General features: G+C 57.9%; 1 protein-coding gene across 6 annotated transcripts in view; it reads left to right on the top strand.

Moving 5' to 3' along the window:
• Positions 1-8777, top strand: part of UBR4 (ubiquitin protein ligase E3 component n-recognin 4) — a 132345-nt gene extending 123568 nt beyond the window's left edge. For all 6 annotated transcript variants that reach the window (XM_030326123.1, XM_030326120.1, XM_030326124.1 and 3 more), the window contains 4 exons: positions 1887-2111; positions 5506-5596; positions 6286-6448; positions 8395-8777. In XM_030326123.1, coding sequence (XP_030181983.1) covers positions 1887-2111; positions 5506-5596; positions 6286-6448; positions 8395-8459 — 544 coding nt within the window. In that variant the 3' untranslated portion in view covers positions 8460-8777. The remainder of the gene's footprint in view (positions 1-1886; positions 2112-5505; positions 5597-6285; positions 6449-8394) is intronic.
• The last annotated feature ends 5483 nt before the right edge of the window (positions 8778-14260 follow it).

The raw sequence follows: 14260 nt of genomic DNA, 5'->3' as shown, positions 1-14260 counted from the left end.
TCTCCTTCCCTCCCATTTCCCGGTGAGATAGAAGGCTGAGCTCCAGAGCGCAGGCCTCATCGTTAACAAGATGCACGGGCAGGTCTCTGTCAGGGCGTGACATCCTCTGCTAAACTGCTGAGACTCTCAGACACCCACATCATCGACGGCACAGATGTTCTCACTCTCCAGATCGCCGCAGGCCCCAGCAGTGCTAACTGCCGGTGTTTGTTTGTTCGGCCTTTGACAGAGCCGTTGGCTCTGCGGAGACCTGTCTCTTGGCAGCTGTGCGGCAGAGCGGACTGCCCCGCTCTCCGGCGGGGTGCAGGGTACGGGGTGCGCGGCGCCCAGAGAGGCAGCGTGACTCGCCCGGCTGAAGAGCCAGTGACCACAGGTGTCCTGCGTTTCTCAGGGGCCACGTACTGGTAACTCAGGCTCGACCCCCTTGATCAGGGAGGGTGTTGGCTGTGTCACGGATGTGTCTTGGTCAGCTAGAGCCTCACGTGGAAGCTTCACGCAGAGGCGCTGTTGCGCAGCCATAGACTGCTCCCCCAGCTGGTCGCTTCACCTTGGCATGAGCCTGGTCACATTTGTGTATACAGGCAAGTAGGTCATGCTGTGAGCCAGAGCAGAGTGGGGCAGGTCCTACGGTGGCAGAAAGCTTCTGACTCCCAGTTCTGGAAAGTCCAGTCGAGTACATCCATCTGTGCCATCCTTGTCCATTCTCAGCAGAAGGAAGCAAGGTGTCCTTGCACACGGCCCCCTTCTGCTTTCCCACAGTCCGGCATTTGCCGGTGCCGTCTGTAGGCCTGCTGGCTTGGACTGTCATGGCTTTTGGGGTTGTGTTTTGTTCTCCTCCGCACCCCCTCCCCACCCCCCCACCTTGGGATAAGGACGGGGCGGTAGGTGCTCTTGGCATGAGAGCACCATCCAGGTGATAGGGTCAGGGATATGCGGTCAGGAAGGCCTCCAGTGAGGTCTCTGTGCCGCCCCAGTGCCGCTCACCGAAGCTCTGTGGTGCTGGGCAAGGGCCTTTGCGTGGATCAAGAACGTGGAGGGCCAGCTTGGTAGCCAGACTGCCAGGCCAGGGTTCAAAGCCTCATTCTTCCACTCCCCAGCATGCGATTGTGGGCAAGGTAGCTGTCTTCTCTGTTGTGTCCTCTTCTGTGAAATAGGTGTGGATCCGGTACCTGTGTCCTAGGGCCGTTGTCAGGATTAGGTGAGATGATCCATTCAGGCTCCCAGAGCAGTGCCTGGTAGTAAAGTTCAGGACCATGTGCCCACAGTTTAGGCAGGAGAGAGAACAGGAAGCAGTGCTTGCTCGGAGGCAGCTGTTCGAATGAAGGAGGAACACAGACATGTAAGGAAACCATGAGATACGGAGGGTGCAACACGGGAGCCAATGCAAACAGCCTAGCTCTGGGGACTACGTGGGGCAAGCGAGAACACGGGCTGGGTTGCAGAGTCAGGTTCTGAACACACATTGGCTCCCTCACTTACAGACTCACTGGCTTAGGGAAGGTCACTTCGCTTCTCTAGGCTTCAGATACCGTGGTAAGAAGGTGCTAGCTGTCACCTTCCAGAGTCGTTCGGTCACTTTGTTGGTGGAGTGTTTGTGACCTTGTCCGCCATATGCAGGGGGCTCAAGAGCCAGTAGGTGTTTGGAATCGTGTCAGAGCTGAGCTAGGAGTTGATGGGGGCAGGGAAAGTGCCACCAAGTAGGGCTTAGAAGGGAAGAAGCAGTCCTTGGGGAGGGGGTAGGAGGGCTACTTAAGAGTGGGTGGCCATGTTTCGTGATCCAAGCGTTCAAAAGCTTAAAAGAAGACGAGATGTTGACCAAACCTCCTCTCCTCTTACCGCTGGTACCCTGCTTCTGCCCTGGTTTCATCGTGTCCCTTTTGTTCCAGAACCCGAGCAACTTCCCGAGAGGAGAAGAACCTCCAGGGCTTTCTGGAGCAGCCCAAGGAGAAGTGGGTGGAGAGTGCCTTTGAAGTGGACGGGCCCCACTATTTCACGGTCCTGGCCCTCCACATCCTGCCCCCCGAGAAGTGGAGAGCCACACGCGTGGAAATCCTGCGGAGGCTGCTGGTGACCTCTCAGGCCCGGGCAGTGGCTCCAGGGGGAGCCACCAGGTCAGTCTCTGCCTCAGGAAGTCCCGTCTTCTGGGCTGCCTGGTGCCTGGATTACATATTTCCCATTGTGTGTAAAAGCTGCTTTGCAGCGTGTGTGGTAAGTGAGGGCCTGCTCGTTTGACTCGGTCATTGACCCTGTCCCTTGTGGTGCCAAGAGTCCAGGCCCGATGGCCAGCAGGTGCCTTGGCCACCTGTGGGTCTCGTGTTCAGCCTCTGGAAAGGCGGAGTGAGGCTTGGGTCTGTGGAAGATTTCAGAGAAGCAGCCAGCCAGGCGCAGGGTGAGACTACTGGTGAGGAGGATGAGGGCCGGCAGGGAGCTGGGGCAGGTGACTGGGTTTTCCCAGTCTTGCTGGCCTGGCCATAAAGTGGGAAAACTTCCGCATGGCTGCACTGGGGATTTTCTTTTCTGACCATGAAAAGCTCATTATCTCTCTCCCTGGTCACATTCCTGTGCTGTCTGCCCCACGTTCCACGAGCCTTTCTTCTGTTTCTCCTGTTTGTGTGGACACGTCCCAAAGAAGGAATGATCTTTCAAGGAAGGAAGCGTCTTTGTTCTCATGACCTTGTGCTGTGATTTGGGTCAGATGGGCAGCATCTTGAGAAAAACAGCTGTAAACAACAAGAAGCCCTTTGAGATGACCACAGGGTTGCCACACGTTGCGTGGACTCCACGGGACTCCTCTCTCTCGGCTCATGGTGGCCCATGTGCTGTGTCTGCCTCCCCTGGGCTTGAGAAGGGTGTGGGTTTGTCAGCTTGCTTCTGGCACTCCAGGGAAATCTTCACTTCTGGAAGATCTATTCTTGTCTGTCTGCCCTTGCTAGGATCCGAGGGAACATTTCCACATTTACAGGCTTTCGAGCCCCTGATAATGACAGACCAAGTGGGCACAGCCATGTGCCTGGATGGGCACCTGGTACCTGTTACCCCCACCAGCTCTGGTTTATCCGCGTTGCCAATCAAAGGCCCCTCCACCCTCAGAGAGACTAGGTCAGAGCTCTGCTATTGAGTCCTGCCAGTACTAGCTGCTCTGTGTAGAGTAGGAGGGGGTGAGTCTCATTCAAGTTCCCACCTAACCCATGCCCCCTTTCAGACGTATCACTGTCCTGTGTTTCCCAGAGTCCAGAGCATTCATGCTGAGCTAGCCGCTAGAAATCAGAAGTTCGATCTGGAAGGTAGCAGGTTGTTCGTAAGCCAGGCTCAGCCTGTCCCTGTGAGGGCGGCTGTCTGCTGGGCACTGGCCCTCGGTGGCAGCTGTGAGATTTGAACCCACAGGAGCCGTTTTGCTTTCAGTTAGGAGACCAGAACTCTCTGCTGTCCCAGGCAGTGGGGGAAAAGCCCATCTGTTCACAGCTCACTTAGGAAATCCAGTGTGAGCTGCCCTCACGGCTTGCCATTTTCTTTGTGGCAGTTTGCTCACCTTTATTAATTAGCCTTAAATAATTAAGTTGGGCAGGTCGCTCGATTCCTGCTTACCAAAGCACAGCAGCCACTGAGTCTGGCGTGGGGTGGAGGCCTGAGTTGGAGCCCCTGAAACAGGCTGGGGGAGGTGCCGGGCGTGAGCCCCGTATTGGGACACTCTCCGAGGAGAGACTGTGCCGGAGGGACACTCAGAGGGCGTCGTTCTGGCGGTTGGGCGGTGTCCCTGGCAGCAGCAGGCTTTGTCCTGAGTCTGTGATGGGGTGGGAGGCAGTAGCCGATACAAAAATCTAGGAATTTGCACCGAGAGAAGTTGACCTCTTGTGCATGTTTTACATTCAGGAAGAAGGGTTCCTCTGCCAGGAACTTGTAAGTCGTTAGGCCTGGGACTTAGGCTTCCGTCCGAGCCCTATCTGGTGTCCTGTGGGCAGCAGGCAGAGTCACAGACGAGTGGGTGTCGCCCTTGCCCCCAGGTGGGCCTGGCGGCAGACCTCACTGTGGGCTGCCGAGTCCGCACGCAGGGCAGGTGGGAGACAGCGGGTGCCCTGGAGGATATGGGGGTGTAGGGAGGGAACGGGAAGAACATTGTAGCAAACAGAATTGTCTGACTTCATTTTGTTAATGAATTTACCTTTGCTGGGTGTACGTGTGGATGCCATCCCGGGCCCCACAGTTCCTTCTCTCTCTCTTTTTTTAACGTATATTCATTTTGGAGAGACAGAACATGAGAGTGGGAAGGGGCAGAGAGAGGGAGACACAGAATCCGAAGCAGGCTCCAGGCACTGAGCTGTCAGCACAGAGCCCGATGCGGGGCTCGAACTCACGAACTGCCAGATTATGACCTGAGCCAAAGTCAGTTGCTCAACTGACTGAGCCCCCCAAGCCCCCCTCACCCCCCGCCCCGCCACACAGTTCCTTGTCTTAAGGCCCATATGGGACGGTCTCACTTTATGATTCTTACCTACACACAGACACTTTAATACTCAATTTTAGTTCCCTTAGTTACGAACTTTGTTCTAGTGTGTTTTAAGACAGAATTTCTGTGACAAGGGTTCATCTAGTTTTTATTTACTGCAGATGTGAAGGCAGTTTGCAAACAAAACGTCTTGTAGATCTCGGACGGTAGAAACTGAATCCTATAGCAGAGGGGTGTCTGCTCTCTCTGCGTTTCATAGTGGCTTTACCACTGTGATCTAGTGTCCTCGCTCCTCAAGCCAGGAGTGCCTGCTGAGAGGGCAGAGGATGGTGTCCCAGACTGCCCCCGCTATTCCAAGAGCCCGCTGGCCTTGAATCCTGCACTGAATTGTTAGGTTGGGTAGAGCTGGTCCTGGGCAGAGACCGGGACTGTGGCGGTGGCTCTGGGACAGCCCAGGATTTAGGAGGTGGTGGTTGCATCTTCCATCCTGGATGTTACTGTTGCCCAGGGCCAGTTTTCCACCAGCTCGCCGTTTTGTTTTTTTGTTTTTGTTTTTGTTTTTTTTTTAACACAGCCCGTGGTTAACAAATCCCTGTGTTTGGCTGGTTTAGTCTGCTGACTGTATTTGTGGAAATGGCTCCCAGCGGGAATGTCAAGGCTGAGGTAGAGCCCTGTTTCCCCTTCATGTATGAGGTCCTGGCAAGTCTGAGAGCTCGTGTGGGGCTCAACAGAGCAGGGATGCGCGGGCCTCCCTGGCATCTCTTCATGGCAGTGGCCTCTGGTTGCCACGTTGCACATGGTGTTCCCCCTATTCTGATTCACCCCGATCCGGAAGAGAGTCAGTACTAAGGATGAGTATTTCATGGATTATTTTATAGTAAGTGAACCCCTGGGTCCAGGCTTCAGAAGTTCTTGCCCACAGCTGCTTTTTCCCGAGAAGATAGGCAAGTAGCTGACGCGGAGAGGTGCGTAGATTCCTGGATCCTTGACTTGCTCTGCTCCATCCTCGCGTGTATCCCTCCAGTGTCTTCACGGACATGCAATTTGATTTTCTTTTCCAGGCTGACCGACAAGGCAGTGAAGGACTACTCTGCTTATCGCTCTTCCCTTCTCTTTTGGGCCCTCGTCGATCTCATTTACAACATGTTTAAGGTAGGGAAGCCATCGGAAGCTCAACTGCCTTCTGCAAGAGTTTGAAATTTTTGTGCTGCTGGCTCTGACCCCACGCAGCAGCGGGGCGGCTGCTCCCCCTCTGGCCTCTGCTGGGAAGCGAGCTGCCTCCCCTGCGGAAGGATTTCCACCGTTGCTTAGACCCTTTCACCTGCGACGTCCGTTTGTAGCCCAGACCGCTCCTGTCACCTGGTCTCAGGCCTGCTGCAAACTCACTTCCCCAGGCAGACCTTCCCTCCTGAGTCACCCTCTGTTTGCCCTTGGCCCCTCCGTTTGGGTAAAGTCCGTTGCCTTGTGTGAGTGTGACCTACTCCAGCCTAGCTTCCAGTAGGGACACTGCTCTCTGCCTTGAGAGAGTCAGAGGGTTTGGGGATGGTTCCTTGTACAATCTGAATGAAGCATGGTGAGATCCCCTTTTCCTGGGGAAATGCAGATGTGACACCTGCAGGGAGGAGTAGTGGTCTCGACTTGTAGCCTGTAAGTGACACGGTGCATAATAAAGGGGCTGCAGGAGGAATGACACGAGACTTTGTTGTTCCTGGAACCAGAACACGTCCTCCAGGGGAACTTGGATGTAAACGGGAGGGCTGCTTTTTGGCATCGAGAAGGCCTGACTGACTCGAGGCATTAAGTAATCCACCCCCGGGCTTGTCTCCTGTCGGTTCTTGTAGAAGGTGCCTACCAGCAACACGGAGGGAGGCTGGTCCTGCTCTCTAGCGGAATACATCCGCCACAACGACATGCCCATCTACGAAGCTGCTGACAAAGCCCTGAAGACCTTCCAGGAGGAGTTCATGCCAGTGGAGACCTTCTCGGAGTTCCTCGATGCGGCTGGTCAGTGTCAGGATTTTCTCTCTCAAAAATCTTCTACGGCAAAACCCATGTCTGTCTTAGAGGGGCCGGTCTTAGCTTCCGTCTTCACAGCAGAAGGAGCACAAGCAAGAACCAGCCTGTCGGTCACTGCCAAACGGTCTGGGAGAGATAAGTAAACACCAGGCCACTGGGAGCAGGAACAGCAGCTGGGACATGTGGGGACTTACTGCGTCCCACGCCCTGTGCTGCTCAGTGGGTACACGTGTTCGGGGTGGAACTGTGGTTACCCCCACTTCATAGGTGGGGTAACTGAGGCTGTGAAGACTAGAGGAGTTTCCGGTGGGGCATACCTGGAAAATTGGTAGAGCCTCTAAAAAAAAAAAAAAAAAAAAAAAAAAAAAGAACCTGAAAAACGTGGGGCACCTGGTGGCTCATTCAGTTGGTTAAGCGTCCAACTCTTGATCTCAGCTCAGGGCCTGATCCTGAGATCGAGACCTGATGTGTCAAGAAAACGTTCTCCCCAGATCCCACCATCAGGAGAAAGCCTCCACTAGTATTTTTCTTGTGTGTCTTCACCCTCTGGGAGCTCCACTCTCAGGGGTCTCTAGCGATGCTCAGAGAATTCTGCTTTCCTCCCAGCCCTGCGCCAGCTGACGGAGGTCCCTGTGTGCCTGGGGCTTCCGGTTTGACTGTGCTTTGTGGTGGCCTCGGCAGAAGCCGAGCACCGTCATGGACCTTTGTTGGCCCAGTGCTACCCCCGCTATCTGGTGGTCACACGTTGACATCGCTCAGCTCAGCGTTTTTGTTAACTTGCAGCCTCGACGTTGTCCCTGAGCCACACACCTTCCCAGGAGCCATTCCTGCCCGAGAGCTGGTGGCCCGTGTATTTGTGTCCTCGGTGCCATGCTCTGGGGAGTGTGTGAGCAGAGGCTGTTGGTGGGGATGGAGGGTCTGAGCACGAGAGGAGGGGGTGGCAGGGGAAGGACGGTGTTCACCTCGGTTCATGGCGTCCCAGCCATCCTGCAGCTTGCAGCGTCGTCACCAGCCTGAAGCAGGGGAGAGCGGGACCTGCTGGGCAGGGAGCCTCTGTAGCCTCACTCCGGGATCGGGTTTTTACGGCATGATTTTATTACTTCGTTTAGACTGGCAGAAAATTTCAGAATACCAGACACACCCTGCTCAGATGCAAGGGCAAAACCAACAAGGGGCGATCGGTGCCAACCTTTCCCCCGTTAGCACGGATGCTGGGGAGAGGACTTGGGCGTGAATGTCGCCAGGACTCGGGCTTAACAGCTTGGCGGCCGTTAACTTTGAGCGCCCTGCTTGGGGGCCACAGAGCCCCTTCTGTGCACTCGCACATTCACATGTGGCCTCATTTGATCCCTACAGAGACCCAGGTAGGACTTGTTACTGTCCCCGTTTGATGGTTGCAGAAACGGAGCTCCCGAGCTTTGGCAGCTCGCTCGAGACCCTGGGACTAGTGGTTGGAACGAAGCCCAGCTGAGCCCAGGGCCCTAACCCTAACCCTCGTGGCCCTTGGGGGCACTGGTGTTAGCTTTTCCTTGGCCCCGGCCCCTTCGAGAGTATGCTTCGTGCTGTGGACTCTCTCCCTCCAGAAGGCCCCTCTGCTTTGCCCGGAGTTTCAGCAGACGAGAGGCTCCCCTGCGGTGGTTCGTGGACCTGGGTTAGAACCTCTGCCCTGGGGGTCGTAGGCTTGGTCTCTGCCACTTTAATGCCTTGGAACACACAGTGGCGCCTGGTTGCAGAACGTGACCAATTCCTCTTCCAGAACGAGAGTGCTTGCTCAGTGACTGCCTCCCCATCATCGCCAGTGTGCCTGGGAGCAGCGTGTCGGAGCTTGTCAGGGCACATGGTGTTCTCTGCGTGGATGCGGCAGCCGTGACTCAGTGGGCTGGGGGCTGTGCATGCCTGCGCCTAACCCACCCCTGCGTGCCCTTGTTTTCCAGGTCTGTTATCAGAAATCACTGATCCTGAGAGCTTCCTAAAGGACCTGTTGAACTCCATCCCCTGAACATCACACGGAAACTGCAGTTAGCAGAGACCCGAAGCGAGCTTGCCTTCCATCCTCCGTGTTCTTCCCTCGTGTGCATCGATCCCCTCCCCCACGGGACGCGCGGCACCACTCCTCCCCCCCATGTCTTGGAGTGGCTTGGGGTTTTTAGGCTTCCTGTTCTGTCTTGTGTGTGTGGTGCACTAGCTATGAAGTTGTCTGTAACCCAAGCCGTGGAAGGGCCTGTGCGTACCTAGGCGCCACGCGCTGTCCTGGCCGACTCCGCACTCGCGTGTGCACATCTTGGCAAATAAACGAGTGACTGAGCACACACTGAAACAGAAGGTGTTGCCTGCTGCTTAAACCCACCCCGAGTGTCCCTGGCCAGACGCTGTCCTTGGCCGTGTGGCTCTTTCTGGCATGAGTGCAGGAAGACGGACGAATCCGCGTCGCCGTTCTTGTCAGTACCTAATGGAGCCCGTCCGCCTGGCCCGCGAGCTGGGGCAGCACCTTTGAGTCTGAGCTTCCTGAAGGCAGACCCCTCGGCCTCCCTTAGTTTTTCGGCCTTACAAGCTGGAACCCAAAGACCCGTGGAGCCAGTGACTGCAGACCTCGGCTGAAGGCGGGCTCAGTGGAGCAAGGGTGCTTGACGATCAGGCTAGCTGTGCGTCAGAGACTCCGTGGCGACTTCCCTTCAGGGTCGCTGTGTTAGGAGAGGGCCCGGGGCAGGCCTAGAGCCAGAGTAATGAGCAGCTTCCCTTTGCTGACCTTCCCTCTGCCGGTGTGAGTGTGTGTGTATGTGTGTGTGTTTCTAGTCTTCCCAGCAGCCCTGCAGGAGAGGGCCTGTGAACGGGCATCATTTGCCCAGGGCTGCCCCCCCAGTAGCCACCGGAGCTGTGAGTCTGTGCCCCTGAAGCGCTGTCCTGCCCTGCGGTGGCAGCTGCCTTGAGGGCCTCGAGACCCGCTTTCCCACGTTCGTGGGCAGTGGCCCCGTTGCTGGCGAGGCAGCACGACTCGCAGGGGCCTCTCCCCAGACCCGGGCAGGGCTGCTCCAGACGTGGCCTCATGGGGAGGAAGAGCTTGGGGACAGCCATCTCCTTTCGTCGCCTGTGGGCTCTTCTGCCGACTGCTGCTCTGAAGACCGCCGCCTCTGTCTCGATGCCCAGCTTATGTGGCTCGTTCCTCAGGCCAGACCGTTCGGGACAGGAGGTCCCCTCGGGCCCCTTTAGAAGACTTCCACATCCCTCCCTCAGAGCCTCTGACCGGGCGGCCACAGGCAGGCGGGAGGGTCCTGCTTAGGACTTCGCCAGAGAGACAGAGGCGATTTGTTGCAAGAGCACGGCTGGAGGCCCCAGCAGGCGAGAGCGTGTGTGTGTCCGGGTGCACGAGTGCACGTCGGTGTTGGTGCTGGGCGAGAGGCATTCTGGGGGGCTGACGGGCGTGTCAGGCTCTCTTCAGATCCCAGCCCTGCCGCCTTTCGTGTCTCTGCAGCCTCACCTGTAAAATGGGCATATCAGCAACCACGGGCAAGGGCGTTACCAGGTGTACGTGGGCAGGTCTGTCTGCCACGTGGGAAGGGAATGGCTGCTCTTGTTAACAAACTCGTCTTCAGTGTCTGTGATTTTGCCTTTCTCTTTAGCAAAACTTCACGTCTCAGCTGAGTTCCAAGTGTGTCTAGTGAAGGAGGATGAAGCACCTTGGACTCAGGGACACGTGCTTCTCACGCTGACCGCAGCAAGGTCACACCCTCTCAGACCCCTCGTCTCCCACGTGCCAGTGGTCTCCCGAGAGGCCATCTAGGTACACGCTCGTGCACAGAATTGCTATTACATAACGTCCCAGCAGGGACGGATGGGAACAGCTTCGTCTGGGACGGCCAAGCCAGAAGGGAGAGTGGGGAGGGTGCCAGTGCAAACGGCCGGATTACACCTGCTTACCAGGTGTCGGGCTTGCTGTTTCGGCACCATCGTAGGCTGAGCCACGTTTGCAGTGACACCGCAGGGCATCAGGAGTGTTGACAGGGCACTTTCACGAGCTTGTCCGTAGCCTGGTTCCTTCAGCCTACAGAGCTGGGGTCACCAGAGCACATTGCAAGGTGTCGGTTTATTTTCCTCTGCCCTTTTTGTATTTCTTGCAAAGGCCTCGGGGAATTTTGGCCCCACAGCCACAGCTTTCCTGGTGTCTGCACAGGCTACCTGCCGGTGACTGCCGCAGTCCCAGACAGGCTGCTGGCATGGTGACCTCATGGGTCTGTGACCGTCCCAGGGGGTGCCTGAGGCAGAGCTTGGGCCGGAGACGAAGCTGGTCTCGGAGAGAACCCTGCCTCCCAGGGCCCTTGCCCCATGACATCAGCGACATGGTGATGAGGGACACCAGGCAGAGAGCCACTCAGTCCCTTCCTATCCCGAGCCATTTTCTGGGCTCGTTGCTTCTTGGGCCTCTGTCTTTCTCAACTGGCAACCCCCTTTGGGAAATTCAGATGATTCCAGAATGGCAAGGCCTGGTATTGGCTGCAATTTTTAAGCCCCTGAAGCCTGCGTTCGGCAATAAAGCTGGAGAAGAGATGTCGGCATCTTCCCTCCTGGGATTTCTAGAGCCCCTGGTGTCCTCAGTCTGTGTCCTGTCTCTCCTGGCAGCCAGCTTCCCCAGTTCAGTTCTGGGTTAGGGGCTAAATGGGAGGCTGGGTGGCCCCTTCCTGAGGCCCCCTCCCCTGACCCTGGTTATGTTTACCGAGAACCAGGGCCTGGGCCGGGTCCTCTGCGTGTAATTCTCACGTGGACCTTACAAGTTAGGTCGTGTTCCCACCTTGCAGTTGAGGTAACTGCCCACTGGGCTCAGGAGCTGCTGGGTGTGTGGGACTCCTGAGATGTGTCCGCTGCCTTACTTGACTCGTCTGTGCGAGTCTTTTGTGTCCACCCGGCCCCAGGCCCTGTGCTGAGGGCCTGGCGGTGTGTCCACAGTGTCCTTGTAGGGCCTGGGCTCCCCTGAGGGGTGCTAGACGGTAGCAGGTGAAGATGTCAGGGGAGGGGCGGTATGGGGCAGAGGGACTGTGACCGCCACGCAGTTTCTTAATGGGGTGGTCAGGTCAGCGCCCAACCCCCTCTAACCCGCCCACTTGTCACGGGCATCCTGTGGCCCTTCAGACCTCAGTGGGACACCTGGTGTGTGTTTGGCTCCCTGGCAGTTCCTGCTCTGGCCAGGCCAGCGCTTTTGGGGACTGGGGACCCGCTAGGTAGGAAGACTCACTCTGTTCTCTGGCTTCAGATACGCTCACCTGTCCCCAGCTGGCCACCTGTCCCCACTGCTGCACCTTTGTCTCCGGAGCCGCCTCAGGGGTCTTTCTGCCCCCTCCCCCCCGCAGTCTGTTCCCTGAGCACCCCGACTCAGACTCTCCCAATTCACGCATTCACCGCTGCCATGGAACCGAGGCTCCTCCCCCAGCCGTCAGCCTCCCCTCCCATCCCTCCTCCTGCTGCTACTCACACGCGTGCCCCTGCTGTCCCAGAGCACCGAGGGGACAGCAGGCAGGGGGGCGAGGCTTCTCTAGGCCACCTCGACCCTCTTTCTGCCTCGAGACTGGTTTAGGGAGGCTCAGACGCAGAGGAAGGGAGCCGGGCAGCCTCGGGCTGTGAACGAGGACAAGGACCGGCCTTCCCCAAGTGCTTCCTGGAAGCGGGCGCTTCGCCTGCCGTGCCTCAGTCAATCCCTATTGCCATCTCATGTGGCGGGTGGCACCCTTCTCCAGAAGGGAAACTGAGGTGCAGAGAGGCTAACAGCCTAGGTCCGCCCTGCTGATGAGGACCCAGTTCTGGTTGGTTCCCAAGCCCCTTGGTTGCACTAATGCTGAGGGGGAGGTGCAGAGGAGGAGGAGGGTGTTCAGGGGTCTGGGGGTGTGACCCTCGCTCTCTCCTGTCCCCACGCATCTTTGCCTGCAGGTGCAGCTGCAGAGAGCGTCTCCCAAGACTACATGAGCTCTGAGCTCTCCATTCTCCATCAGCTGTGGGCAGTGTGGTGTCGTGGGGATGTGCCAGGGCCCAGAGAGGGCCCAGCTCTGCTGCGTGCTGGCCACTCTCCTCTCTGAGAGTGAGCAGGAAGTGAAGTGATGCGGTAGAAGGTGCTAGAACCCAGCACGGGCCCGGGCACAGGCCCCCTTAGTATATTACCGCATAAGGGAATCACAGACCGTCCGAGGTCAGGAGCCTTTGGGAATCCCCCCTCCTCACGTGATGGCTGTGAGGACAGATGTTCATCCGGGACACGTGTGCACGTATGCACGTGTCTGCACGTTCCATAGTTGCACCTGAGCCCGTTGCTCCGGTGACTCCTGTTTGCTTCCCGAGTTACTTCTGCCTCTGCTACTCTACAGCCCCTGCCTCGGGCACTGCTCCCTTTCCGCCCGTCCTTGTCTGTCGCCTGATCTGGGGGCCTCGAGGGCCGCCAGCTTGCCCACTTTGGCCCCCCTGATGCCTGGAGCCACTGGGCAAGGCGTGGCCGGGCGCAGAGCTGCGTTGGACCCCACCCTCCAGAGCACCGGCCTGGCCTCTGAGGGGAGGTGCCTGCCCTCTGCGATGCGACCCGAGGACCCTGTCCCTTCATGTCCTCCTACATCTCACCTCTGCTCCTTTGCCGGCTTTGGAGGTGCACCCTGACCCTGTCACTCTAGGCTGGGACGGTGGGGCACAGAGAGGAGGGCCTGCCTGAGGCCCACATCCCAGGGTCTGGGGCATTCAGGCTCAGGGGCATTCCTGGCCTGTCACCTGAGCGCATGAAGAACAATTGCCACGTATTGGCTCACACTGGCCAGAGAAGAGAGGGACTGGTGTAGGGTTCAGAGGAGGGGGATCTCTCTTGGGGAAGAGAAGGTGGCCAGTGGTCAGAGCAGAGACCATGAACTTCAGCATCTGGAGCGGGCCCCATGCTTCTACCTGAGGCTGGGGGTTGGAGGTGGCCGGACTCCTCGGGAGCAAGAGAGATGAGGACTCGGGACATCCCAGGCAAGGGGCAGGACCCAAGTCCGCCCCGGGGTGACCAGCTCACAGGGGAATCAGCGAGTGGGCCCAGAACTCCCTGCTGGGGGCCAGCGCTCTGGTCGTGGGTGGGATCGAAGGAAGTGGGACTCCAGGGTCTTGCTTGTTGCTCTTTGGACCCTGCCCTTCACATCCCTCTGCCATCTTGCCCAATATCCTTGTCACCCCATCTGCCCCAACCATCCCCCAGCCTGCTCGGTCTCTACAGGGGGGCTCCTGCTGGACCCTCGTCAGGCTGTTCTCGGGTTTAGATATCTGGGGACCCCAGCACACTCATATTTACTGAGCACCTGCTCTGGGCTGAGGTGCATTGTGTCAGACATGATCTTGTCCTTGCTACTGCTGTTCTGTTTCACTCAGAGAGGTGAATTCACTCGCCTAAGGCTGCACAGCCCGTAAGGGGGATGCTGCCGCCACGCAGCCAGCCGGAGCTCCGCTCACCCACCTGGGCCTGCTCCCCATCTGGTCTGGGCATGGATTTGGTCAGATCCGCCCAGCTCCCAACACAAGGCACAGCTCTGGGAGCCAGGACCCGGCCGAGTGCCCGCAGGCAGACAGGGCGGCCACACTCTGAGAACCGTGCAGAGGGCGGGACAGACAGAATGCGAGGCCCTGGGAACAAGCTCCCGGCTGGGAGGACAGGGCAGATATGTGGGCCCCACTGGCCCTAATGCCAGGGCAAACAGGGCAATTAGGAGGTAGCTTTCGTTCAGCGGGGACTGAGTGCTGGGCTTGGAGCTGCGAGTGGCCGGTGGCCCCGTCCCAGTCACGTGGCTGCCCTCAGCCCCGGCCTCT

The sequence above is a fragment of the Lynx canadensis genome, chromosome C1 (genome assembly GCF_007474595.2).
Source record: "Lynx canadensis isolate LIC74 chromosome C1, mLynCan4.pri.v2, whole genome shotgun sequence".
Taxonomy (NCBI): domain Eukaryota; kingdom Metazoa; phylum Chordata; class Mammalia; order Carnivora; family Felidae; genus Lynx; species Lynx canadensis.
The sequence above is the reverse complement of the archived record's forward strand: the minus strand, read 5'-3'. Positions and strand labels throughout refer to the sequence as shown.